Consider the following 25,123-nt stretch of genomic DNA (forward strand, 5'->3'; position numbering starts at 1 on the left):
CTGTCTGCCTCACTATAATCAGGTCCCCGCATCTGCTCTTATAGGGAAAGATAACGGGGTGGTAATCCAGAGATTATATCTGGCCCTGGAATGCACCATTGGTGTCTTTCCCCTAACTTCTCCTTTGCACTCTGTGTTGTGCTGTGTGGCAGAGGGATGAAGCCTGTTTTGTGGACAATTTATAGGCTGACACTTGCATTATATTTTCTCCTGTATCAGGTGTCTTTATCTGACCTGGCCCAGGGCAAGCTCTTTGATCCCTGCCTTCTGATTGTATTAATAATTGTAACTTGAACTGTGCTCCTTTGTACCTGATTTTCATAGCAGTTGCCTCATCACATGTTTTTGTTTGTTGTTTTCATATCTCCACGTGGACTAGAAACTTGTTCGTGTGTCCTCTGAGTGCTGAGCACATACATATGTGTTGGTTGGCTGACACCTCTGATGCCCTTCCCCAGTCCTTCGTGGCTGCTCCGCGTCCCTGCTGTCCTCTTTCCCTCTTTCCTCTTGGCCTTACAACCAGCCAATGTTAACTTTTAATGTTTTTCTTCAGACTCTGCCATTGAGATAGAATTGGAGCTATTTGTAAATAAGACCACAGCTACAAAGCTCAACTCAGGTGAAGACAAAATTGAAGACATTCTGGTTTTGCACCTGGACAGGGGAAAGGATTACTTTCTGTCTGTGTCTGGGAATTACCTGCCCAGCTGTTTCGGATCTCCCATACATACATTGTGCTACATGAGGGAGCCGATCTTGGACCTGCCCCTGGAAACAATTAGAGAGCTGGTGAGTTACATGCCACAAGGAAGCTTCTAGAATGGTAGCAGCCGAGCCAGTGAAACAAGATATTCTCAGTCTTTCATACATAGTATATTAGAGAAACTCAGCCATGGATACTAAGATAGGAAGTTGCCCTGGCCCGTGATTTTATTCCTTTTTTTTGTTTTAATCATCACGTGGGCATCTGTCATCCTGAACTAAACTTTCTGAGATGTAAAAGACTTCTATAGAGACAATTTGAATACAAGAGGACTACTTTAGAGCAGATTTATTGTAACATGCATTTCTCCCTGTTCCAATGCATTTTTTAATTTGGGGACTCAATTTCAATCCTCTCCATTACATAAGATGAAAACAGAGGCCCAGTAAGGAGTGTGATTAGTCACAGGTCACATGGTAGGTTAACAGTGGACCTGGTGCCTGCATTCAGACTTTTGAACTCCTAAGACTCCCGAGTCTCTGTCCTTACCCCACCAGGCCACACTGTCTCCCTGTTTCTGCTCTTTTCTTTTTTTAATATTTTATTTATTTATTCATTAGAGACATAGGCATATGTCTTCTCCCATAGGGAGAAGCAGGCTCCCTGTGGGGAGCCCGATGTGGGACTCGATCCCAGGGCCCTGGGATCATACCCTGAGCTGAAGGTAGATGCTCAACTGCTGAGCCAGTCTGGCATCCCTCCCTGGTTCTGCTCTTGGCAGGATATTTTTTCAAAGAAGATGATGCATATTTCATCTGATTTATTGAAACTGCTTGCCATAACCCATTCCTCATTCTCAAAAATCACCTTTTGTGCCTTGATTGTGGCACCTGATTTCATTTTTTTGCCTATGGAATGTTTGCTTAGGGGTTTGAAATGCTTCTCTTCCTCCATGGGTTTGCTGCCCCCATTATCATGTATTCTCCTGGAACTAGGCTGTTGGAAGTTCCATCGGTGGACCTTCGTGTTATGCTTTTTATTTTTTAATTTTATTTTTTAAATTAAGATTTTATTTATTTGACATAGAGGGAGAATGAACATGAGCAGAGGGAGCAGCAGGCTCAGAGCTCGATCCCAGGACCCTGAGACCATGACCTGAGCGGAAGGCAGACACTTAACCGGCTGAACCACCCAGGCGCTCCTATCCTTTTTATTGCTTTTCAGACTCTGATGCCACTACAGACGGAAGATGATGGGATCCAGTTGGAGAACCCCTTGGGAATCCCCAAAGAGCTCTGGATGATGGTTGATTACCTGTACCAGAATGCTGTCCAGCAGGTAGGTGGTGATTAAAAGCAGTCAGACCTGATTGAGGCCAGGCTGCCTTGGGAAAGAGCATCAGCCTCAAGAACTTTTGGTGTAAGAAGCTTTAACCCCAAGGAATCTATGGAAATCTATCTCTTCCCTAAGGAGTGAGTTGGGGGTAGGTTCATAGTTTCATAGCCCCATGAGACCTTGCTGGTACATACAGCGCTTGATAGGGAAGCAGCCTTGCAGAGGATGGCCTTCGTGGCACAGCGTGTTCCCTCCCCTGTCCCCTGGGGTCCTCCCAAGTAGAAAGACATCCGGATTCCTCTCAGGATGTCAGCCTGCTATCCTTTTGAGGAGTTCTTGCCAGTTTCTGGGAATGGGAGGGGCTAACTTGTTGATAAGCCAGACTGAGGCCGGAGACCAGATGGAGCCCCCAGGGCATGAGTCAGGAGGCCTGATTTCTAGAGTGATTTGGGCAAGCTCCATGAGATCAGATTGGTCAGCTTCACTGACTCATTCATGTAGGGAGACTAATACAAACTATAGTCCACCACAGCTCTACCACTTGGGAGCAACGTACATTCTTAGGACAGTCTCTTTTTACTAACCCCCCCCGCCCCTTTACATATATTACTACAGTGGATCAAACACTATTCTAAGTGTTTAGCAGCATTGCCTCAGTTAGTTCTCACGATAGCCCTCAGATGAAGAAGAACCCGAGGTCCAGAAGGCCAAGTAACTTGGTCACGATCCCAAAGCTGATAAATGGGCAGGATGGGGATTAGAACTCAGGGAGTCTGGCTGTAGAAGTCACATTCTTGTTCAGGGGCCATGCTAATCTTCTCTGTATCGTTCTCACTTTAGTGCATGTGCTACCAAAGTGAGCACAGAGGTCACGTTCTTAGGTACCATGCCATGATCAGCCTTCTCTGTGGAGCTCCTCCCGAGTGTAATGAGCAATACACAGAATATTATTATTCAGTTATGTGGCGTTAAGTCATTTAACAAAACAAATGAATATAAAGCAGGGTAGGACCAAAGGAAATACCTTTAGTGCCGTAACCTTGTTTTCACAAAGCAAGGTGGTGCCTTTTTAACTTTCTCCATCTTATAAATGATGTATTTTCCTCATGCTTTTTTCCTGGTTAATCTCTCCATAACACTGCAGGAAACATAGCTATAAGGTTACCTTATTGTTATGAGCAGTAGGCCCTACCTGTAGCTTTATAATCAGTTTTATCACTTGAAAGACCTGTCGTGGGAGCATGCTTGGGAAGGCCTGCCAGGTGAGTTAGCTGCATCAGCCCTACATCTATCACATCGTTTACCAGGTTGATTCCAAGGCCTCACTATGCTGCTCCCTATTTGCACCTGGGTGGTGGTCATATTTCTAGGTCAGGAAATCATGGCTAATTTTCTGAGAATGTAACTATTTGGTAACTTTCTTTCTTTTTGCAGGAAGATCTGTTTCAGCAGCCAGGCCTGAGGTCGGAATTTGAGCATATCAGGGACTGTTTGGATACGGGAATGATTGAAACCCTCTGTATCCTTAGACGTTTGTGCGCATGTGCACGTGTGTGTGTGTGTATGTGTGCACGTGCATGCATATGAATATGATTAAGAGGTGAGAGAAAAGAAAGAATATTTTAAGGCTCAAAATCAGATCTTGTGTCCTCAGCTACCATATTTTTCTTACTTAAAGTTTGCATAGAGAAGACTTTACAACTTTAAGCAGCCACTGTAGCAGGAACTCAGGAGGGCCCAGCTAAGCTGACAAACAGCTTGGCCCCTTCACCATGTCAGGCTGGCATCCTGGCTCTGAGCAGAGGGCACTTCTGGCATGTGCTCGCTCCTGGGCCTTTTCCTAACCACGGCTCGGCATCACCAGTTCCTTAACGATGGGCCAAAAGCCGCCAGCAATCATTCCGTAGCTGAAGCCTTGCTGCTTTTCCTGGAGAGCCTGCCAGAGCCTGTCATCTGCTATAGCACCTACCATAACTGCTTGGAGTGTTCTGGCAACTACACAGCGAGTAAACAGGTGAGGGGAAGCGTTGAGCATTAATTTACACATGTTGCAGCCTCAGGCCTCGTGGGGCCTGAGGGAACAAAGTGGGCGCAGTCCCTCAAACACAGTGTCCTAGCAACTCCATAGCCTTCCTTCCCGAACCTGTTCTTCCTCTCATGTCCTCTTTTATTTAATGGCTTCATCTTTAATTCCAGTGACTGAACCCAGAAACCTGAATCATTTCTGAGTCGGCCTCTGCTTGCCTCCCACATGCCCAGTTCCCTTGATCTTTCACTCTCCTTCCACTCTCGTCCACTGACCCTGGTTCCAAGCCCCACACTCAGGCTCTCCCTCTGCTCATTTGTTTTGTATACTGCCATCATACCACGTGCCCTAAAGCTCTCGTCTGGTCACTGTTGGTCAAAAGCCACACTCGGCTCTCTATTGCCAATTAATGATTTTCTTAAACAAATATTCAAGACTTTTAACCGTCTGGTCTAGTCATTCACACATATATAGCAGAATAATCTAGAAAACTTGCAAATAATACAGGTTCCAGAGCCTCCCCGCCCATCCACTGAGTCGGAATCTCTTTTGGAATAGATCTCGTACAAGCTTCCCAAGTGGCAATGATGATATGCAGAGAGCTGGAGTACTTGAATTCTAGCCTGATCGACCCCTCCAGGCTTAGTGCCTGTTCAAACAGTGGTGCTTCTGCTAAAATTGACTTCTCAATCTCTCCCCTTATCTCAGTTTTCCTTCTCTTGCCTTTTTTATACTTTCTTTTTGCTCTGAATACCCTAGTCCTTACTTTGGCAAGTCCAGTCTTGTCTTATATTCAAGACCTGGCTTAAAGTGTCTTCTATTCCCATAAACCTTTTGAGAGCATATGGTTAGAATATTGCCGTCTAAATTCACATAGTGCTTGATCTGTGCTTCTCTTTTGACACTCGTGCCAAGGGGTGAGTGTTCAGGGTTCCCTGTGCACAGTCTTACTCATGCCCTTGGATCATGTACTCAGTTCCTGGAATATAGCAAATGTCTGACAAATGACTGAATGAATGAAAAGACAAATCCCGATTCTCCTTCTTTTAGGTCATTTCTACCCTCCCCACTTTCCACCAAAATGTCTTCAATTACTTGATGGCGTTTTTGCGAGAACTGCTGAAAAAATCAGCAAAAAATCATTTGGATGAGAATATTCTAGGTAAGCAGTCAAGCGTCCGTGGAAAGCATCTCTGCAAACTGAGAGACTCATTATGAGAAATGTGCTTGAAGAAGGTCCCAAGACCACTGAAGTGGAACTAAAATCTGCGGTCCTGGGCCAAATTTACCCTCACATGTTTTTTTTTTTTTTTTTTTTTCAAGCAGAAAATAATGCTTTGGGGCACTCCTCCCAACTCAACACAAAAATAAGTAGTGCTGCTTTTGCTGAATCATTTGTCTTCTGTGTTTTTCTTGCAGCCAGCATATTTGGCAGCTTACTGCTTCGAAACCCAGCTGGTCACCAAAAGCTTGACATGGCAGAGAAGAAGAAGGCTCAAGAATTTATTCACCTATTCCTCTGCAACTCACCCTGAGCCATTCTATCTCCTGTCTTGTTTTACTCAAGGCAGCCAATTGCCAGCCCCACCTGTTTAAGATCAAGAACTACCATAAGACGACGTGAGGCCCCTTGGAAGCAAAAGTGGCAGCTGCCTGTTTCCTGAGCCCAGACATCCCCCGCCCCCTGACTGTGGCTGTCACATCCCTGCTACTCTGAGTTGGGAAGCCGTGGGGGAAATCTACCATAATAAAACTGACAGTCAATGTTCAACTTTAGTTATTTAACACAGATCTATTTTTTTTTTTAATTTTAAAGATGCTTAAATAAATACTTCCTGTGCTTATTACTCAGCCTGCCTCCAGGGCATAGTCAGTGCCTTCCCTGTAGCCTGGGCTGAGCTCCCCATGACCAGATATTTGAACAAACTTTGGGGCCTTGAAGGGAGAATGAACTGGACAGCAAGAAGATGCAAGCAGAATCTGCTGGATAAACAGGTCACAGCCACCCTAGATGCTTCCAGTGCTCTAAGGACATATATATATGTATATACAAACCCTACCCCCCTGTCCTACTCAGAGGTGGCTCAACAACTCTGGAGCTGGCCACTCAGCCTCAGAGGGTAATACTGTGGCTTGAAAATGAAGGTACTGAGGAAAGTGGTGTTCTGGTGAAACAAGTGGCTTTTTCTGGATCAGCAAATCCTCCGAACTGTATATGATGCATCCCCTCTCTCATATGTGTAATATATTTTAATGATAAATGTATTTTTAACACTGGTTGTTTGCATGTCTTTATGTCTTAAGAGGTGGCAGCTGGACCTTTTGTGGTGTTGGGGCAGCTGGTCAGGGACCGCAGAGGTGCTTGGCAGTTTGGTGGGTAACAATCACTATTCAGTTTTCTTTTTCTTTTCTATTTTTTTTAAGGTTTTATTTATTTATTCTTGAGAGAGAGAGAGTCAGAGACACAAGGCATAGGGAGAAGCAGCCTCCATGCTGGGAGCCCGACGTGGAACTCGATCCTGGATCTCCAGGATTACGCCCCAGGCTGAAGGCAGGCGCTAAACCGCTGAGCCACCTGGGCTGCCCTTCTTTTTCTTTTAAAAGATTTTATTTATTTATTCATGAGAGACAGAGACACAGGCAGAGGGAGAAGTAGGCTCCATGCAGGGAGCCCGACGTGGGACTCCATCCCCGGTCTCCAGCATCACCTCCTGGGCCAGGAAGGCAGATGCTTAATCGCTGAGCCACCCAGGCGTCCCTATTCAAGAGTTTTCAAGCAAGAGATGTATAGGCATGGCCTGAAAGGCCTGACCCTGATGTAGTCTCTGGGAGTTGTCCCACTGGATAGATACTCTTAGGTAGCTTATGGTGGGGCTCATGGTGGGGCTCTTGGTGGGGGGGAGGGGTGGCTCAGTCGGTTAGGCCTGTGCCTGCAACTCAGGTCATGATCCTAGGGTCCTGGGATCAAGCCCTACACCCGGCTCCCTGGTCAGTGGGGAGCCTGCCCCTCCCCCTGTTCGTGCCTCTCAAATAAATGCAATCTTTAAAAAATTTATTTATTTTTAAGATTTTATTCATCCATTTATGAAAGAGAGAGAGGCAGAGACACAGGCAGAGGGAGAAGCAGGCTCCATGCAGGGAGCCCGACGGGGGACTCGATCCCGGGTCTCCAGGGTCACGCCCTGGGCTGAAGGCAGATGCTATAAACCCCTGAGCCACCTGGGCTGCCCAATCTTTTTTTTTTTTTTTTTTTTTTTTTTAACGTAGCTTATGGGAAAATCAGGCAGTAGCTGCTGGAAGGTTCTAACAGATATAACGTATTTTAAAAAGGAGGGGGCGCCCGGGTGGCTCGGTTGGTTGGGCCCCGACTCTTGGTCTCGAGTCTCGGCTCAGGTCATGACCTATAGGGGCTCCCGTCGGGTCGGGTCGGCGCGGAGTCGGCTCCAGATTCTTTCCCTCTGCCCCTCCCCCCGCCGCATTCTCTCAAATCATAAAAAAAAAAAAAAAAAAGAGTAAGGAAAGCGCGCGCGAAGTCGCTTCTCGGGCGCTGGGGCACCGAGCCCCCCCGCGCCCCCCGCGCCCCCGGCAGCCTGGACCGGGACTCGGATGCGGGGCCGCAGGGTGACGGCGCGAACGGTCAGGGGAAGGCAAGTAGGTGGCGCCGACCGGCCGGCGGGAGCCCCGCGGGAGCCCTGCAGGGGGCCGTTGGGGCCGACGGCCCGGGCCGAAGTGCGGGCGAGCGAGCAAGCGCGGGAAGCGGCGGCCCCGGGCGCGGGGAGCGGCCCGCCCTCCGCCTCCGCCTCCGCCCCGCCCGCCGCGGCCGCAGAGCCGGGAAGGTCACAGCCCTGCAGGCTCTCCCTGCAGCGCGGGGCCCGCGCACGGCTAGCGGGCTGCGGCTGCTGCGGCTGCGGCTGCGGCTGCGGCTCCGGCCGCCCCCCCCGCCAGTCGTTGACGGGGGGTGATGGGGAGGGGGGCTCGGCCCCGCGGCCCGCGTCGGGCGCCCCAAACCGACGCCCCGAGTCCCCGCGGGCTGCACCCGCGGCAGCCGCTCCTCCGCGCGGGACGGCCCCGCGGCCCCGCCCCGCCCCGCCCCTCCTGCTCACCGATTGGAGGCTCGAGCTCCGCCCCCTCGCCGCCTGGACCAACCAGGAGCGCCAGGGAAAGGCGGGGCCTGTATCTCCTCCTTCCTCCGGAAAGCGGAAGCGGAAGTGACGTTCGAGGAAGGTGGGGGCAATCATGGTGCCGCTGGGGAGGGGAGAAGCTGCCGCTGCCGCCGTTGCCGGGAGCCGCGGAGGTAAAAGGCGAAACTGGACGCGGCTTGGGCTGGGGGCTTTTCGCGGGGGGCGGGGCGCGGGACTTAGGCTCCCTCCTGAAGCATTTCCCAGGAGAGACCCCAGTCTGGTCACCATAGGGACCCCACCCCTCCTCCGTTTCCATGGGGATGGGTATCCAGCCCCCCTTCCCTGTTTCCATGGAGACCCGGACCCTGCCCCTCTTCGCCCGGCTTGGAGCCCCCCCAGCCTGTCCGCAGAGGTTTCCGTGTCCCCCCGGGCTGGGCGCTCTCCCAGCGGGTTCCTTCTCCCAGCCTTCTCTCAAGGGTGCTCCGCTTGTGCTCCTCCTGTGCCACCCTCAAGCCTCCTGGTCTTGTTTGTTCCGGACAGTTGGTCTCCGCTTAGCCGCCGGTGGTGCCGGGGAAGCCCTGCGGGGCCCCCGGCGCTCTTACCGCTCCTCAGATGCAGCGAAATGTGCATCTGCCGGGTTGCGTAAGCCAGAGCCAGGGGTCGGGCCGGTTCCTCCCGGATCCCATCCCTCGGCCTGTCTCTCACCGCGGCTGCCTCTCTGGGTGGCCGCCCCACTACGTCCTAACCCAGGGGCAGAAGAGAAAGAAAAGTGCAAAAGCCAGACCGAACGCTAAAAAGTGATGTGTTTATTATTATTATTTTTTTAAGTGCTGTTCTGCCCGCCAGACCCAGATTTTTTGGAACCTGTGTGTTTTGCAGCTAGGGGAAGAAGAACTAATCCAGAACAGGAAAGCTTCAAATTTGGTGCTTTTTATTTTTATTTTGTTTTTATTTTTTTCTTCTTCCCCAAGAGAAAGTTTCTTTGGCAGAGAGTGGGTCTTCCCAAGAGGGTGTATTTGCCAGTCTTTTCATTCATTTAGCTGACATCTCCTGAACTCTTGGTGTCATTGTACAGTGCTAGGGGGGCAGGAGAAACAAACCTAAGAGTCACCGTTCCCTCGCGGCAGAGAGCCCACCATACAAGCACAGATTCTTTCTTTCTTTCTTTCTTTTTCTTTCTTCTTTCTTTCTTTCTTTCTTTCTTTCTTTCTTTCTTTTTTCTTTCTTTTCTTTTCTTTTCTTTTCCTTTCCTTTCTTTTCTTTTCTTTTCTTTTCTTTTCTTTTCTTTTCTTTCTTTCTTTTCTTTCTTTCTGATTTTATTTATTCATCAGAGAGAGAGAGAGGTAGAGACTCAGGCAGAGGGAGTAGCAGGCTCCATGCAGGGGGCCCGACGTGGGATTCGATCCCAGGTCTCCAGGATTATGCCCTGGGCCAAAGGCAGACGCTCAACCTCTGAGCCGCCAGAGCTGCCCCAAGCACAGGTTCTTAGGGGCACCACGTTGCTTTATAAGAGAAATAGATGAAATTCTCTTCATTGGACACGTCTGAGTGGGGATTAGTGCCCTACCTCCCCACTTCAAGCTGAAATATTTGTTTTAGGAAGGAGGGAATGAATTCACTCTTGTTTTCCCAATTATAATGAGACATTGTGCTTTAATGTACATTATCTCTTTTACTCTGTAACAACTTTTGAGAGAAGGAACTACCAGTCTCCCCTTACCCATAAAAAACAAGAACAAAAACAAAAACGGAGCACAGAAAAGTTACCCAACTATTTAGTGGCAAAGCTGGGATCTGTGTGTAGGTGACCCTGCCTCCAAAATTCTGCTTGCACAGTAGATTACTCTGTCCCATGGTCTAATTTGGGGGATATTTGAGTGGGGTTTTCTTACTTTTATGACTTAAAACAACTTTGATGTTTAAGTTTTAAGACTTTAAAATGACCTTGAAGGAGTTTGCCCTTTTATCCCCTTTATGTGTTGTTTGGTAATAAGGCATATTTGGAAGGTCTTAAGAACGGCTACTTATTTCTTCGGTGTCAGTTTTGTTTTTTGTTTTTAAAAGGTATTGCTTTTAAAATGACTTGATGGTTTCAAAATTAAACTTAAAAAAAAGAAATTATTCCCAGGGAAGAGGATTTTCATTAATTTTGTCCTATCCTTCAGGCGAGGGGGAAAATGAGCCCTGTGGTCGCCGAGGACGTCCCTGAGTTTGGCTCTAACTCTAGCTTTGTCCTGTTGCAGACAGGTCATTACCTTTCCATTTCTCACAATTGGGCTGAGCACGATCGAACCATGGGGGAACACAGTCCAGACAACAACATCATCTACTTTGAGGCAGAGGAAGATGAGCTGAGCCCCGATGACAAGATGCTCAGGTTTGTGGATAAAAACGGACTGGTGCCTTCCTCATCTGGAACTGTTTATGATAGGACCACTGTTCTCATTGAGCAGGACCCCGGCACTTTGGAGGATGAAGATGATGATGGACAGTGTGGAGAACACTTGCCTTTTCTAGTAGGGGGTGAAGAGGCCTTTCACCTAATAGATCATGAAGCAATGTCCCAGGGTTATGTGCAACACATTATCTCACCAGATCAGATTCACTTAACAATAAACCCTGGTTCCACACCCATGCCAAGAAATATCGAAGGTGCAACTCTCACTCTGCAGTCGGAATGTCCAGAAACAAAACGTAAAGAAGTAAGTAAAGCAATGGGTGAGGGCCCAGTTTCGCTTTGGAGAAAAATCCTTGCACAACTCGTGTTGGCAGTTGTAGCTGGGGGATGAAGGATCCCTGGAATGAGGACCTGCAGTGGCTTTGTGTGTCAACAACATGTATGCTTCACGTTTTGTTGTGACTGCTTCCTGGAGCTTTTAGTTTGTATGGCCACATTGAAATTTGGGAAAGATAAATGATAAGGTTTCAAATTTTCCTCCCCAAATCAGAAATAAAATAGAAATGTCACTGAGGTAAGTCCATGTTTCAGATGCTGAAAGAACTAGATTTGGCTTATCTCCGGGGTGTGTATAAATGATTTGTTTTGGAGATGAGTATCTGCTAGAATATGCTTTATTTTTGTGGTGAATATTTGATGAATAATAAGGCTTCGCTTTTGTAAGAAACTCAGGCAAGAGACAGTAAATGAGAGCAGGTTATCTAAAATAAGTTTTCATGCTCATATTAGCTACTGTGAGGAAGGTAATGTATGTCACGATGGTTGGAACACTGTAAAGCATTGTACAAATTGTACTTGTGATGATCGTTAGCAGAATGAAAGATATGGTTTAAAGGTAGTGATAGACATTATCTAGGAACCAATTATAGGTCAATTAGAAAAGACAGATCACTGGTAGTTGCTGTGTCAGGAACTAAACGTAAAAACGTTACCAAACAGACATAGGGTAAATCGTTTAGCAAAATATTTTTCTCTTATGCTGTAATTAAGGGCTTGGAATTGGAGACTTTTATTATTCATTCCATATGGCTTTTCCACTGCTAGCCATAGACTCTCAGAGCTGGAAGCAACCTGAGAGAAACCATCTCGTCCTACCTCTCACCTCAGGCAGGAATTTCTCTACAGCATCTCTGACATCAGTTCATGTGGTCTCTGCTTGAACACTTGCAAAATGATGAGAGCACAGGGTTTCACCGCTCAGCCTCGTGCATTTGTTGGCCCGCTCCGATTGTTAGAAAGCTTTTTACTTGTATAGAGCCAAAAACCTGCCTTCCTGCAGCTGCTGCCCATCGGCTCTAGTTCTGCTTCCCTGAGCAAGTTAAACCTTCTCACAGGATAGCCCAACAGATATTTAAAGATCACGGCTTTCTCTTTATCTTCTCTTGTATAGGCTAAACATCTTGATTTACATAAGTGTTTCTCTGTGACATTCTTCACCAGTTTCTCATCAGTCTGGCCACCTTGGATTATATGAATTCCAGTTATCCAAAGTCTTCTTAAAATTCACAGTTGAGCACAGTCTCCCAAGTGTGAGGCAGCCAGCACTGAACACTGTGCAACTCTTCTCTCTTAATCTAGACACTATACTACAATTGCCGTATAGTTTGTATTTTATTAGCAGTGACATCATACTTACTCTGAGCTTGTACTTGGAAACCTCTAGAATAGTGATTCTTAACTGGGGGCAGTTTTGTTCCCCATAAGACGGTAATGTATAGAGACATTTTTAGTTGTCACTGGGGAAGTGCTACTGGAATCCAGGGGGTAGAGGCCAGTGATCCTATTAAACATTCAGCAAGGCACAGGACAGCCCCCTGCAACAAAGAATTATCTGGCCCAAAATGTTGACTGGCCGTTTTCCAGTAAAACTTTATTTACAAAACAGGCAATGGGCTAGATTTGACCCACTGGCCGGAGTGTGCCTAGCCCTAGACTAGAACAGAGGGAGCTTAAGGAGTAGTTGAAAATAAGGATGGAAAGGCAGCGGAGATCCAGACGTGAAAGGCAGTGATAATGTGCTAAGGGGTTTGGACTATTTTCTGGAAGTAGTGGGAAACCGTTGAAAGTGTCTAAGCCAAGGAGTGATGTGGTTCAAGTAGCATTTTAGAAATACTGCTCTGGTAGCAGTGGTAGCTTGATTGCCCTTGTAGTTTAGATTTGGGGTTTCATTTGAGTCCAAAAGAAGGATAATGGCCTTGTAAATAGAATCCAGAGCTTTTGTGAAGGTATAAGAGAACTTTGTATATTGCTGGTGTCCTAAGAATGAGCCATGGATTTGGTATGTTTCAAATAATTCACCCATTTTTCCAAGTATGTCGGGTTTCTTCTCTGTCTTCGCTCAGGGGCCACACAGATGATTGATGAAGCTTCAAGACCAGGAAGCATTTTGAGTAGTTAGAGTACACTGTGATGGGTACTTTAACAGAGGCCTGTTCAGGGTGCCCTGTCAGGCTGAGGAGAAAGTGGCGGCCTACTGTACACCCCACCATTTAGGAACGGTGAGTCCATAAGAGGAATCAGGATGAGGAGAAAGTTTGGTGGGGCAACTGGTGAGCTTGTTTGGAAAATAGTGAATGTGTAGCCCTTGAGGGAAAGTAAAGTAAACAGGTTGAGAAGCCCATTTGGAAATGTGGATCTAAATTCAGTCAAGGAAATGGTTCAGGATTCCTGAAAGGTTCAAACCATGGGCAGTTTACTCAAGGGAGGAGTCAGAGTTGGTCTGAGAATATAAACGCTAAAAAGAGAAAGAAGAACCAAAGATCACATTCAAAGAGATGGGTGGAATGTGATGTTGTGGAAGGCAAGGGAAGTGTGTCAAAAAGCGTGACTGTTCCTCTGTGACCCTGTAGACGGATTGAGGACCCTGAAGGAAGCCATTGGTTCTACTATCTGTGCCATTGATCACACTGTGAGAAGACTTTCTGTAGAGCACTGAGGGCCAAAGCCAGATTTCCAGTGGTGGAGAAGTGAGTGGGTGGTGAGGAAACCAGAGGCAGGAAGTGTCAAGTTGGTTTGTGTGTGTGTTTCTACTATGGTGTTTGGAGGAAGAAGAGTAATGATGTAGTAGCGACTCAAGGGGGTTGAATCATTTCTTTAGCACAGAAAATGTGAATATGGCTTAGAGCCTAAACTTCAGGCCATCTTCAGTTAATGATTACTATGTGAAAGTGTTTTGAAAGCAAATGTTGGGGAAACATTAAGTTGAATGGAGATAGAGGCTTATTACAGAATTTCTCAGAGCTTTTGATGTGCTGATACCTTCGAAGTAAGGAGATGCAGACTTCGCCAAATATTTTAAACTTGGGAAACCATTTTCAGGTCTCATTTCCAGGGTTGGTATTTTGTGGAACACATTTTGGGAAATGCTGATCTAGGCAGGAAAGGAGGAGATGGTAGGGAGGGAATGATTATGCAATCACTTATATGAGGTGTCACTTTGCCACTCTGTGCTCCGGATCTTCCTTGACTCATGATGCGGTTATGTCCTGATAAACCCATTAGAAGTTGAAAACATGGGAAGTACGTCAAAGATCCCTAACCTCCCGATCTCGTAGCTTAGCCTAGCCTGCCTTAAACGTACTCAGAACTCTTACATTAGCCAGTAGTTGGGCAAAATCATCTGACACAAAGCCAGTTTTATAATAAAGTGTTGACCAGCTTATGTAATTGATTGAATATTGTGCTGAAAGTGACAAACAGAGTGGCTGTATTGGTACCGAATGGCTGGAAGTGTATCACTTGTTTACCTTCGTGGTGACACGGGGATGCCTGGGAGCTGTGGCTTGCTGCTACTGCCCAGCATCATGAGAAAGTACCCTACCTCATGTTGCCAGCCCAGGGAGAGATCCAAATTCAAAATTTGAAGTCTAGTCTCTCCTGGATGTGTATCACTTCTTTTCTTCACCACCATACAGTTGAACCATCGTAAGTTGGGGACTGTACTTGCAAGCCTGGTTTACTATTCATGTCTTCAGGTCTTTGAACATGTTGCTTAGTGACCAAGCATTCAGGAGACTTGCCTTCCTGAGGCACCATCTTACCTTAGCTTTTGCTTTGACAGTGATTGGGGTGGAGGGAAGCGCTTTAATTGGCCTGAAGAGGCCAATGTTTATGACTGTTTGATAATACCTTTCATGATTTCTGTGTCCCCCTTTTTTCCCCTTTAAAAAAAAAAAAAAGTCTTTTTCCTCCATCTCCATGTCCAGGTGTTACTCTTGAGAAATTAAATCATTTGATAACTAGTTAGTCTTCTTGGCTTCCCAAGCAGCTTATTTTCTGAGTCAGATTTTAGCCTGATTTTCCTGTTTACCCTAGATTGTTCTATTGTTTCCTATAGCGTGTAGTTGGCTTACTTATTACTTCACTTTTTTCCTTTGTGCTTGTCTTGCGTAAAAATAAACCAACCAGAACCTTGCTACAGATACTGTCTTCTCCTTCCACAGAGCGACTGGTGATTCTGACTCTAATTTCATGTATCTGATTCTCACACTTGCTGTCTTACCACCATCCAGCTGCTGGTAGCTTTGAGAAATCGCCAGTCAAAATAGGTGCCATTCTTCGCAAGATCAGCACTCTAAAGAGGGTTGCTCCTTTAATGTCCTACTCTGGGTTTCTGAGCAGCTGTGTTTCCTTTAGTCGGTTCACGTAGTCCATGGTTTCCCAAGCTTTCCTGCATCCATACCTTCCTGAGAACCTGCTGGGTCTGTCTAGTTACCTGTCTATCCACCTTTGTACGAACCACACTGGTGAACGTAATGTACCCCCTGTGACTAACTGACCCTGCCACTTCTCTGCTCAGTAGTTGGCCAGGGAGTATGAAGAAAGCCAGGAACCCCATGCCAGATGTGTTCTTCATGATGTGCCATAGTATTCTGGTGCGTGGATTGGAAAAGAATATCTTTTTTTTTTTTTTTCCACCCAAGAAGCACAGTTATAGAGATGCTTTGTGAATTAGGCAGCTTGCTATATTAGTGACACTCCAAGCGGAGTTTTGTGGGTTTTTTTTCCCCCTTGTGTAACAAATTTGAAGTATAAGAATAAAGGGAAAAATTTGACTCTAGTGTTTTGCAGTACATCCTTTACTTTGGGAGACCTCGTTCCAATTTCGTTCCTCGTTATCAGCCCCTCAGGCAGTGGAATGATCCACTCTCGACAAACCTGGATATTGCTGAGTCTCCCAGAGGGGAACTACTTGCTTTTAGCCTTTGCATACTGTGATTACATTTCTTCCCAGGCTTCCTTCTGAACTCCCACGGAATTGCCATTCAGAACTAGGACTGTTGCTGTTTGAAATTCTAGTGTTGAGGATCCATTCACTCTTTTTCCACAAGCTTTTACTTACCGAGTATCTACTTTTGTAGCTTTCAGAAAGGACAAAGAAATGGTCTCTTCCCTGATGAGCTGGGACTCCAGCAGGGAGACTGCAAGAAGCTGTATGTGCAGGGTCTGTAGGAACCCAGGGCAGGAAGCATTTTCCATTTATCACTGGGAGAAGCCATTTATGCACTTCCCTGCCTGCCTGCATGTGTGTTAGTACCTCTCCGTAGCCGTCAGCACTTCCATCATGAAGGCCCCCTGACCTGGAAAAAGGACAGAGTGGTTTTGTGAACATATTGGTTTTACAGCATGGTACTGCAGGAATAACAGGTCTCAAATTTACATTCTGTATAAGCTGTACCTGTTGGATATTGTTAACATTTTGGTAGTGTGGGATATTGGAGAAAAAGCCCAAATTTTAATGTTTTTCTCTTATTTAAATCAAGCCTATTCTTGAAAATGTTTCTTCTGTGATGTGCAAAGGGATCATTTAAACCTAGGTTCCATCTTTGTTCCGTGTGGCCTTGGGCAAGCTGCTCTGTTTCCTCTTTTGTGAAATTGAAATAAAAAAAAATATCCCATTGCATTTTGCGAAGATTAAATGAGATTTATTCAGACATAAATATACAACAGTATGTGCATAAAACATTTAGCAGTGTCTGGTTCATCATGGTGGTTCAGTGAATGCTCATTTCCTTTCTGTCCCTCCTCGGCCCACATGGTTCTTGAAGGAGGTTTGGGGTAATCTGTTTAAGAAGAGGTTAAAATGGCCTTTGTTAGGAACTCTTTGGGAAGCATTTTCTCCTTAGAACACGGTTCTAAATTGTGGTTGGATTCCACGACAGCCTGCAGAAACCCCAGTAACCCCTAGGTAGCTGAGCTGTTGTATTCATATCACTATGGAATGTGAACCACCCATTGTAATCAGGACAACATGTTTGTAGTCCTGTGGGGTTCTGTGAACACCAGCCCTTGCCATGGGTTATCTGCTCCCTTTGACTTCCTTAGCACCTGGCCACTGAAAGTTACTTCCATGGGTGGGCAGCTGGAGCAGCCAGCAAAGCTGAGGGTGCGTTTAAAAAAAACCACCTCTCTTACTGAGAAATAATCAACATGTAGCGTTATATTAGTTTCAGACTTACAACATAATGATTCAGTATTTGTGTACATTGTGAAATGATCACCACAGTAAGTCTAGTTAACATCGTCAAGACACATAGTTGCAGTTTTTTTTTTCTTATGATGAGATGTTTTAAGACCTACTCTCTTAGCAGTTTTCAGATATGTAGTATGACACAGTTAACTGTAGTCACCATGCTGAGGCTGCATCCCCATGACTTATTTTAAGAGCTGAGGGCCCTTAGAGCTAAAGAATGAGGACTCCAGATATGCTGAGTGGTGAGAGGGCAAGGCCGCTAGCATCTGCTGAGTGCCTGCTGTGTACTGGTCACTGTGTCAAGGGCTTCAATGTAGCTGTGTGTTTAATCTTCGTAACAATCCATGAAATAGGTACTCTTAGCCCTCATTTTACAGATGAAGAAAACAGGCTTAGAAACATACATACAATCAGCACGTAGTAGAAATGAGGTTTGAACCGAGGATGTTCTGGATGCCAAAGCCTATGCTGTTCTAACGTAACATGCCACCTTTGTAAAGACAGAGGGGAGACTCGGCCGGCACGGCCTGTGAGCTGTGGAGAGGGGCAGCGGGACGGCGTCAGTTCTGCGAGGGTAAAAGGCTGAGGTGTGGGTAGCACTGTGTGCCTCCAGCTCTGGTGGTGGGCAGTGGGAGGCCCGATGAAGGAATGAAGTCACGCAGAGCTCTTAAACGTCCACTTTGAGTCCTGTGGTTGCACATTGTAGACTAGAAGTGAGATCCGTGCAAGCCCAGGAACAGAGATGGGATCGGGGAGGAGGTCCCCAGTGTGTTGGGCAGGAATGGGCAGCTCCCACAGCTCTCTTGGCCTGGCCAGTGCATGACTTGTGAGAATGATCGTTCGTGTGCCGGATGCTCAGGACCAGAGACTCTCTTTCCTCACTGAGTATAGGGCCAGTGAGGAGGGTCAAATCTAGTTCTCTTGGTCTCTCATTGTCTTTTTCCTCCAGCAGAAACCCAGCCTTTTCTCTTCCCTGAAATTTTTTTTGAGCTTTTATCTCCTGCAGCCCAGTGTTTAGTTTTCCCATTTTGCTTGTCTCATTTACCTTTCCTTCTCTGACTCTGTTGGCTTAACCAAGCAGTCATTTTTGTTAACGATTTCTCTACTCTAGAATTACACAGAACACCTTGCAAACCAATAGCAGTCCTCTGAAAGCTCATGCTTCTTGACCATTATAACATTACACTCCATCCTCAGTGAGCCTACCCTGCACCCCCTCCGTGCTCCTTACCCTGGGAATCGACTAGTGTTAGAGGCCACCTATCTGCTGCACAGGAAAGTTAAAGGAATGCGATTCTTCAGCTCTTTTAGAGAAATGCATATTTTATTATCCAGTGGAATTGGCAGTGAATTGTGTTCATATTATACATAACGTTAGTTAGTTAATTTTGAGAGGCGAATTGTGTGTCACCTCTTTCGCAGGTTCTTTAGATTCAGCTTGAGCATAACCTCCTTTGAGAAGTCTTTCTCAGTGGTCCCCACATCTAAATTAGATGCTTTTTCCCTGTACTTCTATTCTCACCTCCATTATCAGCACAATTTCTCATTTTGGGTCTTTTCTGTCTCTTTGATTCTCCTCTTCACATTGAGCTTCTTGAGAGCAGGGACTATTTTTTCCCTCTGCCTATCACCTTGGACAATATAATCCCTGCGACATAATTTTTTGAAAGCATAATAAACCTTACTTGTATTTAAATGTACCACGTGTTGCAATACCTCTTCTCTGTAACAATGAAAACTTATGTGTTTTTTGCAACTTCCTGTTCGGATCCAGTTTGAGGAGGTTTAGTTTTCCCTTTTGTGAAATTTGGTGCTATTTAAAAACGATTCTGAAAGACTCAGAATGATGACTTCCATTTACTGCTTCCCTCTTGATGGGGTGAGAGATTACTCGTCTATTCAGTACATTATTGGGGGGCAGGCATTGACTCTGACAGTCAACCTGTCTCCTCCACCTTTTTAAAACATTAAAAAAAATCTATTTATTTATTTGAGAGAGACCTCACAAGTGGAGAGGATGGGCAGAGGGAGAGGGAGAAGCCAGCTCCCTGCTGAGCAGGGAGCCTGAATCTGCTGGACCCTAGGACCCTGGAATTATGACCTAAGCTGAAGGCAGACAATCAACCAACTGAGCCATCTAGGCACCCCCACTGTCTCCCCCACCTTTATTTTGTTATTATTTTTCTCCCCCCATTTTAAACACAAATACCTTCCCCAGTTTGTATCCTCTCCTAACTTTCTCTCCTCTCTCCTCTTCTCAGCCAAGTTCCTTGAAAGAGTAGTTATATTCATGGTCTTCAGTTCCTTGCTTTTCTCCAACTTCTCAGCCTGTTACATTCTGGCTTCTGTTCTTACCCTTCCAGTGAAGCTAATCTTGCTGGGAGGCTTATGATTTGATGAATCAGGCAAACCCAAGAAATGCTTCAGTAGTCATCTCTGCTACATTTGACCTAATTGACCATCCTTCCTTTGTCACTTGTCACCCTTGTCACTGTGTTCCTCAGCATTAAGTCCTGCTGGCTTGGTTTTGTTTGTACAATCATTCCTTCAGCAAATATGGATGTGGTGCCACTCTCCCATGAGGCTAGCCCCTAAGCTGTGACCAAGACAGACATGGGCCCTGTTCTCATGGAGCCTACAGTCCACCAGGAGAGCAGCCATTCATTCATTTAGCTCAAGGAGTATTCATTTAGTGCTTTGTGTTTTCCGGCTACCACTGTGCCTACCAACTAAAGAGGTAATGATATAAAACAGTTCCTCAAGGAAGGAGCTTTTAAATGGAAGCTTGACTTGGCTAAGTGAAAAACCTGGATGGGGTGGGGGTGGGGTGGGTGGGAGGTGGGGTGGGGTAGGGGTTGGTCGGGCAAGGAGACAGGAAGGGGTAGTTAATGATTGATTGTACTGTTCCTTATAAAGGTATCAACTGCTGTCTCATCTTAAGAATGAGAGTCTGCTCTTATCAGCTGCCATTGTTGAAGCGCTCTGATTGAGACATGCTGCTGCTCTATTGCAGCAGCCACAGTCCCGCTTCTCCTTCCTGGTCAGTGACTGTGTTGAAATCTCTGCCTGCCCGAACCAAAGAGGTTTTCAGTCTTGATGGGAAACCAGGATGTATGCACGAGAGGATAATTAACAACATAGGCTAAGTGCCAAATGAGTGGTAGAGTTAAATATTGGAATTCAGAGAAGGGCACTGTCACTTAGATGTGTGTTGATTGTGGAGTGCCTTGGGGAGGTAATGAGGCTTGAGTGGAAGGAAGAGAGAGAGACTCAGAAAAGCAGAGAAGGAATCAGGCATTTCCAGCAGAAAGAATGGAAAGAGCAGAGGCAGGCAAGTAGGGATTCAGTGTGGCGATTAGGGAAGGAGTCCTGTTGCCTGTAGGCTTAGCAGAGCCTGCTGTTGGGTTGGTGATGGAGTAACGGGGTAGAAGGTGGAAGAGGACCTACGGGGGGATCTTGAGTATTAGGCGAAGGGATGCTCGCATCTGAGCATAGAGGTAGCATGTGGAGAACACTGTTTTATTTATTTGTTTGTTTGTTTTTAAAGATTTTATTTGTTTATTCATGAGAAAGGCAGAGACATAGGCAGAGGCGAGACTCAGTCCCAGGACCCTGGGATCACACCCTGAGCCAAAGGCAGACACTCAGCCACTGAGCCACCCAGGTTCCCCTAGAACACTGTTTTAGAACAAATCTGGCAATGATTGGCTTCAGACCTAGGCCCTGAGACATGAGAACGCCTGGACTGATGGGTAGTAATTCAGTGCAGCAGATGTTTACAGAGCACCTCCTGTGTAGCAGTGGGAAGGCTGTGGAATGAACAGTGAGAGAGCACTTGTGCAAGATTGTGCTGGGGGTTGGACAGATGAGACAAGGAGTGGGAGGGGAGATGGGAGGAGTTAGGGCTCCTCCCTTCCCCACACCCACAGGTTTTAGGGTTTGGCAAATTGGGGCCCACAGGTCAAATCCATGCAAATACCTGTATTTGTAGAATGGTTTTTCCATTTTTAAATGATTTGTTTTAAATCAGAAGAATAGTATTTCGTGATACATGAAAATGATATGACATTCAAATCCTCCTGTCCATAAATAGTTTTTCTGGAGCACAGCCTGGCTTATCCGTTTATATATTTGTTGATGGCTACTTTCAGGGTCAAGGGGTTGTAACAGTCTACATGGCCCACAAAGCCTTAAATATGCACTATTTGGCCCGTTATAGAAACCTTGTAGACCCATTCTTACCTCAGTCCCTCTCTGCTCTCATGCTGTCTGTCCCCCTTCCCACCTGAGGCTTTTCCCTCCACCAGCTTTTTAAATATCCTTTATTTTATTTTTTTAAAAGATTTTATTCACTTATTTATGAGAGACACAGAGAAAGAGAGAGAGGCAGAGACACAGGCAGAGGGAGAAGCAGGCTCCATGCAGGGAACCCGACGTGGGACTCGATCCCTGGTCCCCAGGATCAGGCCCTGGACTGCAGGCGGCGCTAAACCGCTGAGCCATCCAGGCTGCCCACCCTTTTCTTTTTTTTTTTTTTTTTTAAATTTTTATTTATTTATGATAGTCACACAGAGAGAAAGAGAGAGAGGCAGAGACACAGGCAGAGGGAGAAGCAGGCTCCACGCACCAGGAGCCCGATGTGGGATTTGATCCCGGGTCTCCAGGATCGCGCCCTGGGCCAAAGGCAGGCGCCAAACCGCTGCGCCACCCAGGGATCCCCACCCTTTTCTTTATATTCCTCTTGGAAGGAATCTTTTTTTCTGGGTCCTTTCTCCTTACAAATATGCTCAGGCCCTACCCTACTCAAAAAAGCATCAACTCAGAAGCCCACTCTTGCGCCTGCTGTCCATCTCTCATTTCTGCCTCCACTTCACCTTTGGTTTATTCACCTTCATCCAGACTTCAGGCCCCAGCAGTTCATTCAAACCAGCTTTGCTAAGTAGTTGCCAGCTGCTGGGAATCCCGGAGTCTCCTCAGTCCTGTGTTCCTTATTTTCTTGGACATTTCATATTCTGATCATTCATTTTCTTTAAGATCCTCTTTCTGTTGGCTTCTATACCATCATTCTCTTTGGCTTCTCTTCCTGTTTCCTTAGCCCATCCCCACACTCTCTGGAATTCATCTCTCATAGTTCACTCTCACTTCCCTGTTCAGGTTCTTCTCGTGTCCCTGCTGGACTGTTGTTCCTCTTCTCTTAGTCTCTCTACCCCTTCTTCTGTTCTCTTACCTTTCCAGTCCATCCTCTAGTAGGCTACCTGAAGGATCTCTCCTCAACTGCTGATCTGATATGTTGCTCTCTTGGTTAAAACCCATTGGTGAGTCTCCATTGTCTTATTCCTCTACTCCATAGCTTGAGTAAGGAGGCTTCACCTTATTTTTCTAGATCCTTCTGCATCCAGTCTCTTACATGCTGCAGGTATGTTTGTGGTTCACTGGTTTATCTGAGGAACACATTTTCAGTTTATCCCTAAAACAACAGGCAAGTGAAAAAACGAGAGAGAGAGAGACAGAGAAAGAGACAGAGAGAACCTCAGCTTCTGAGCCTTCACTAGGAGGGTTAGATTTCCCTTTTTTATATCCCCAGGCTCCTGGGGCATGTATGTATTGTCAGGCTCAGCAAAGTTTATAATAATTTGTGCACATCCACCTCCTTAAAATTGGCATTTTTTAAAAGCAGAGATTTTTTTTTAAGGTTTTTAAAATTTATTCATGAGAGACACACAGAGAGAGAGAGGCAGAGACACAGGCAGAGGGAGAAGCAGGCTCCATGCAGGAAGCCCGACGTGGGACTCAATCCCGGGATCACGATCTGAGCCGAAGGCAGATGCTCAACCACTGAGCCACCTGGGTGCCCCCAAAGCAGAGATTTTTGTCTTGTTCACTTGTTTATCTGATACGGTATCTAGCTTGTTGCCTGGGACCTGATAGTTCAGTGACTGTGGAATGAACACTAATAGTGTAGTTGGAGTTGTGGACTGAGGCTTTGGAGCAAGGTCGGGGTCAAAGGATGAAGATGTTCCATGAAAGCTGAAGTAGACAGTACTAGCGCCCTGGTGTGTACAGTATCAGATCATTTACAGTGTATTTTCATGAATGTTTGATCTCATTTTGTTCCACTCTGCAGCACTGAGACAGGCAGGGCAGGCTTTATTAATACTCCTTTGAGAAGTAAAGAACTGAGGTTCAAGAAAGCAAAATGACTTATGGAAGGTCTTGAACATAAATGCCAGAAATTCATTCTCTTCCTGCTATGTCTAAGGCTGCTTCCCCTGCACTGGGGCAGGTAGGGGAGGGGTTGAGAGATGAGAGATAAGTTCCAGAATACACCTACATATCAATTGAAGGGAAAGGAGTAGCTTGGAGAAGAAGATAAAGAGAGCCCTGTGGAATTGCTGTGTTGTAAAGGCCAAGTTTTTTTTTTTTTTGGTGGGGGTGGGGGGGTACATCACTGATGAGAGAGTTTTGCAAGTGAAGTCAAATGGAGAAGGATGGAAGGGTTGACCACCAGGAAATGCAAGAGAATCATTTCCTGCAGTGAAACCCACTTGCCAAGTTGTTAAGGAGTATGTGGGCATCAAAGGAGATGGAGGCACACATATATGCTACCCTCTCAAGAATTTCGGCCGGTGAAAGTGAAACCGAGAGCCTGGCATTTTGGGAACTGTTATACTAGTAAATACTCCAAGAAATTCATGATACAGTATTTTTATTTCATAGACTTGAAACTATGCTAGGGATATACTGCTTGATGACCGAGCATATCAATGTCAGGATGCTTTAGACTCAGTTCAACATTGGCCAGTTCCAGTCAAGGTGGGGTGCCACAAGGCAGGGTGTTTAATCAAGTTTTAAAGCCAACGGATGTCTGGGTGATGTAGTTAGTTAAGCGTCCGACTCTGGGTTTCAGTTCAGGTGGTGATCTCAGGGTCATGAGATCGAGCCTTGCATCAGGCTCTACTCATCACAGAGTCTGCTTAAGACTCTGTGCTCCCAACCCCGCATACACTGTCTGTCTGTCTGTCTCTTTCTTAAATAAATAAGTAAATCTTTAAAAAAAGAAAGAAACCCAAAGCAAGCCAAAATGTTATTTCAGTATGAGAGGCCCACCTTTAGAGGCTAGATGTATACCAGAGTCTGAAAAACCCCTTTTTATATTAATTTAGAATATTCATCTGTGTACAAGCTTATCTCATCCCCATGACTTATTATTTGTTGTTGTGGCATGATTTGATCCTTGGGAAGATTTCCCCGCTTTGGTGTTCGAGGTGGTTTTTTGTGTTTATGATACAAACCTCTGTGTGTTGTGCACATTTCCTGGGAGCCAGGCTCTGCAGGGAGTTAGGCCCTCGGCAGCTCTTTTGTCCTATTGATGAGGTGTTCTTTGTCTGCCAGGTAAAGCGGTACCAGTGCACCTTTGAGGGCTGTCCCCGCACCTACAGCACAGCAGGCAACCTGCGCACCCACCAGAAGACTCACCGAGGAGAGTACACCTTTGTCTGTAATCAGGAGGGCTGCGGCAAGGCCTTCCTCACCTCCTACAGCCTCAGGATCCATGTGCGAGTGCACACGAAGGAGAAGCCATTTGAGTGCGACGTGCAGGGCTGTGAGAAGGCGTTCAACACGCTGTACAGGTATGTACAGGCCTCTTCTCCAGCCTCTGACCCTGGCCTTGTGATTGCAGAGCCCTCCCCTTGCCCTGTGCAGATGTGTACTGCCAGGGTTTTAAACGGGACAGCAAGGGGGCGCCTGGGGGGCTCAGTTGCTTGAGCCACTGACTCTTGGTCTCAGAGCCATGAGTTCAAGCCCCCTGCTGGGTTCCACACTGGGCATGGAGCCTATCTAAAAATATAATGAAAAATAATAAAATAAATGAAGAGCACAGCAGAGCTCAACTGTTTAACATTCGCTGGAGAAACTTATTACTTAAATATTGACATAAAAGGGGTTAATTAAAAACGATAATATATTTGTGTTCAAATTTGTATCTCCCAGAGGGACATAACGGCCT

At 46.2% G+C, this 25,123-nt stretch overlaps 2 protein-coding genes and 1 non-coding gene across 6 annotated transcripts in view; 2 read left to right on the forward strand and 1 right to left on the reverse strand.

Moving 5' to 3' along the window:
- The window catches only part of INPP5B (inositol polyphosphate-5-phosphatase B), a 51,176-nt gene extending 44,835 nt beyond the window's left edge, over positions 1-6,341 (forward strand). The window contains 6 exon segments of the mRNA XM_077844692.1: positions 554-789; positions 1,928-2,041; positions 3,473-3,557; positions 3,925-4,052; positions 5,115-5,226; positions 5,484-6,341. Coding sequence (XP_077700818.1) covers positions 554-789; positions 1,928-2,041; positions 3,473-3,557; positions 3,925-4,052; positions 5,115-5,226; positions 5,484-5,599 — 791 coding nt within the window. The 3' untranslated portion in view covers positions 5,600-6,341.
- Positions 2,795-2,902, reverse strand: LOC144282787 (U6 spliceosomal RNA). The gene has a single exon (XR_013351228.1). It is a non-coding gene; the product is annotated as a U6 spliceosomal RNA (small nuclear RNA).
- Positions 6,342-7,570: 1,229 nt separating the features above from the next.
- MTF1 (metal regulatory transcription factor 1) overlaps positions 7,571-25,123 on the forward strand; it is a 43,602-nt gene continuing 26,049 nt past the window's right edge. The window contains exons 1-3 of one of the 4 annotated variants that reach the window (XM_077844696.1): positions 7,571-7,715; positions 10,433-10,887; positions 24,508-24,746. In XM_077844696.1, the coding sequence (XP_077700822.1) occupies positions 10,480-10,887; positions 24,508-24,746 (647 nt within the window). In that variant the 5' untranslated portion in view covers positions 7,571-7,715; positions 10,433-10,479. Of the gene's footprint in view, positions 7,716-8,190; positions 8,359-10,428; positions 10,888-24,507; positions 24,747-25,123 lie in introns of those variants that run through there. The other 3 variants (XM_077844695.1, XM_077844694.1, XM_077844693.1) reach the window with 3 other exon arrangements.

The sequence above is a fragment of the Canis aureus genome, chromosome 13 (assembly GCF_053574225.1).
Source record: "Canis aureus isolate CA01 chromosome 13, VMU_Caureus_v.1.0, whole genome shotgun sequence".
NCBI lineage: Eukaryota > Metazoa > Chordata > Mammalia > Carnivora > Canidae > Canis > Canis aureus.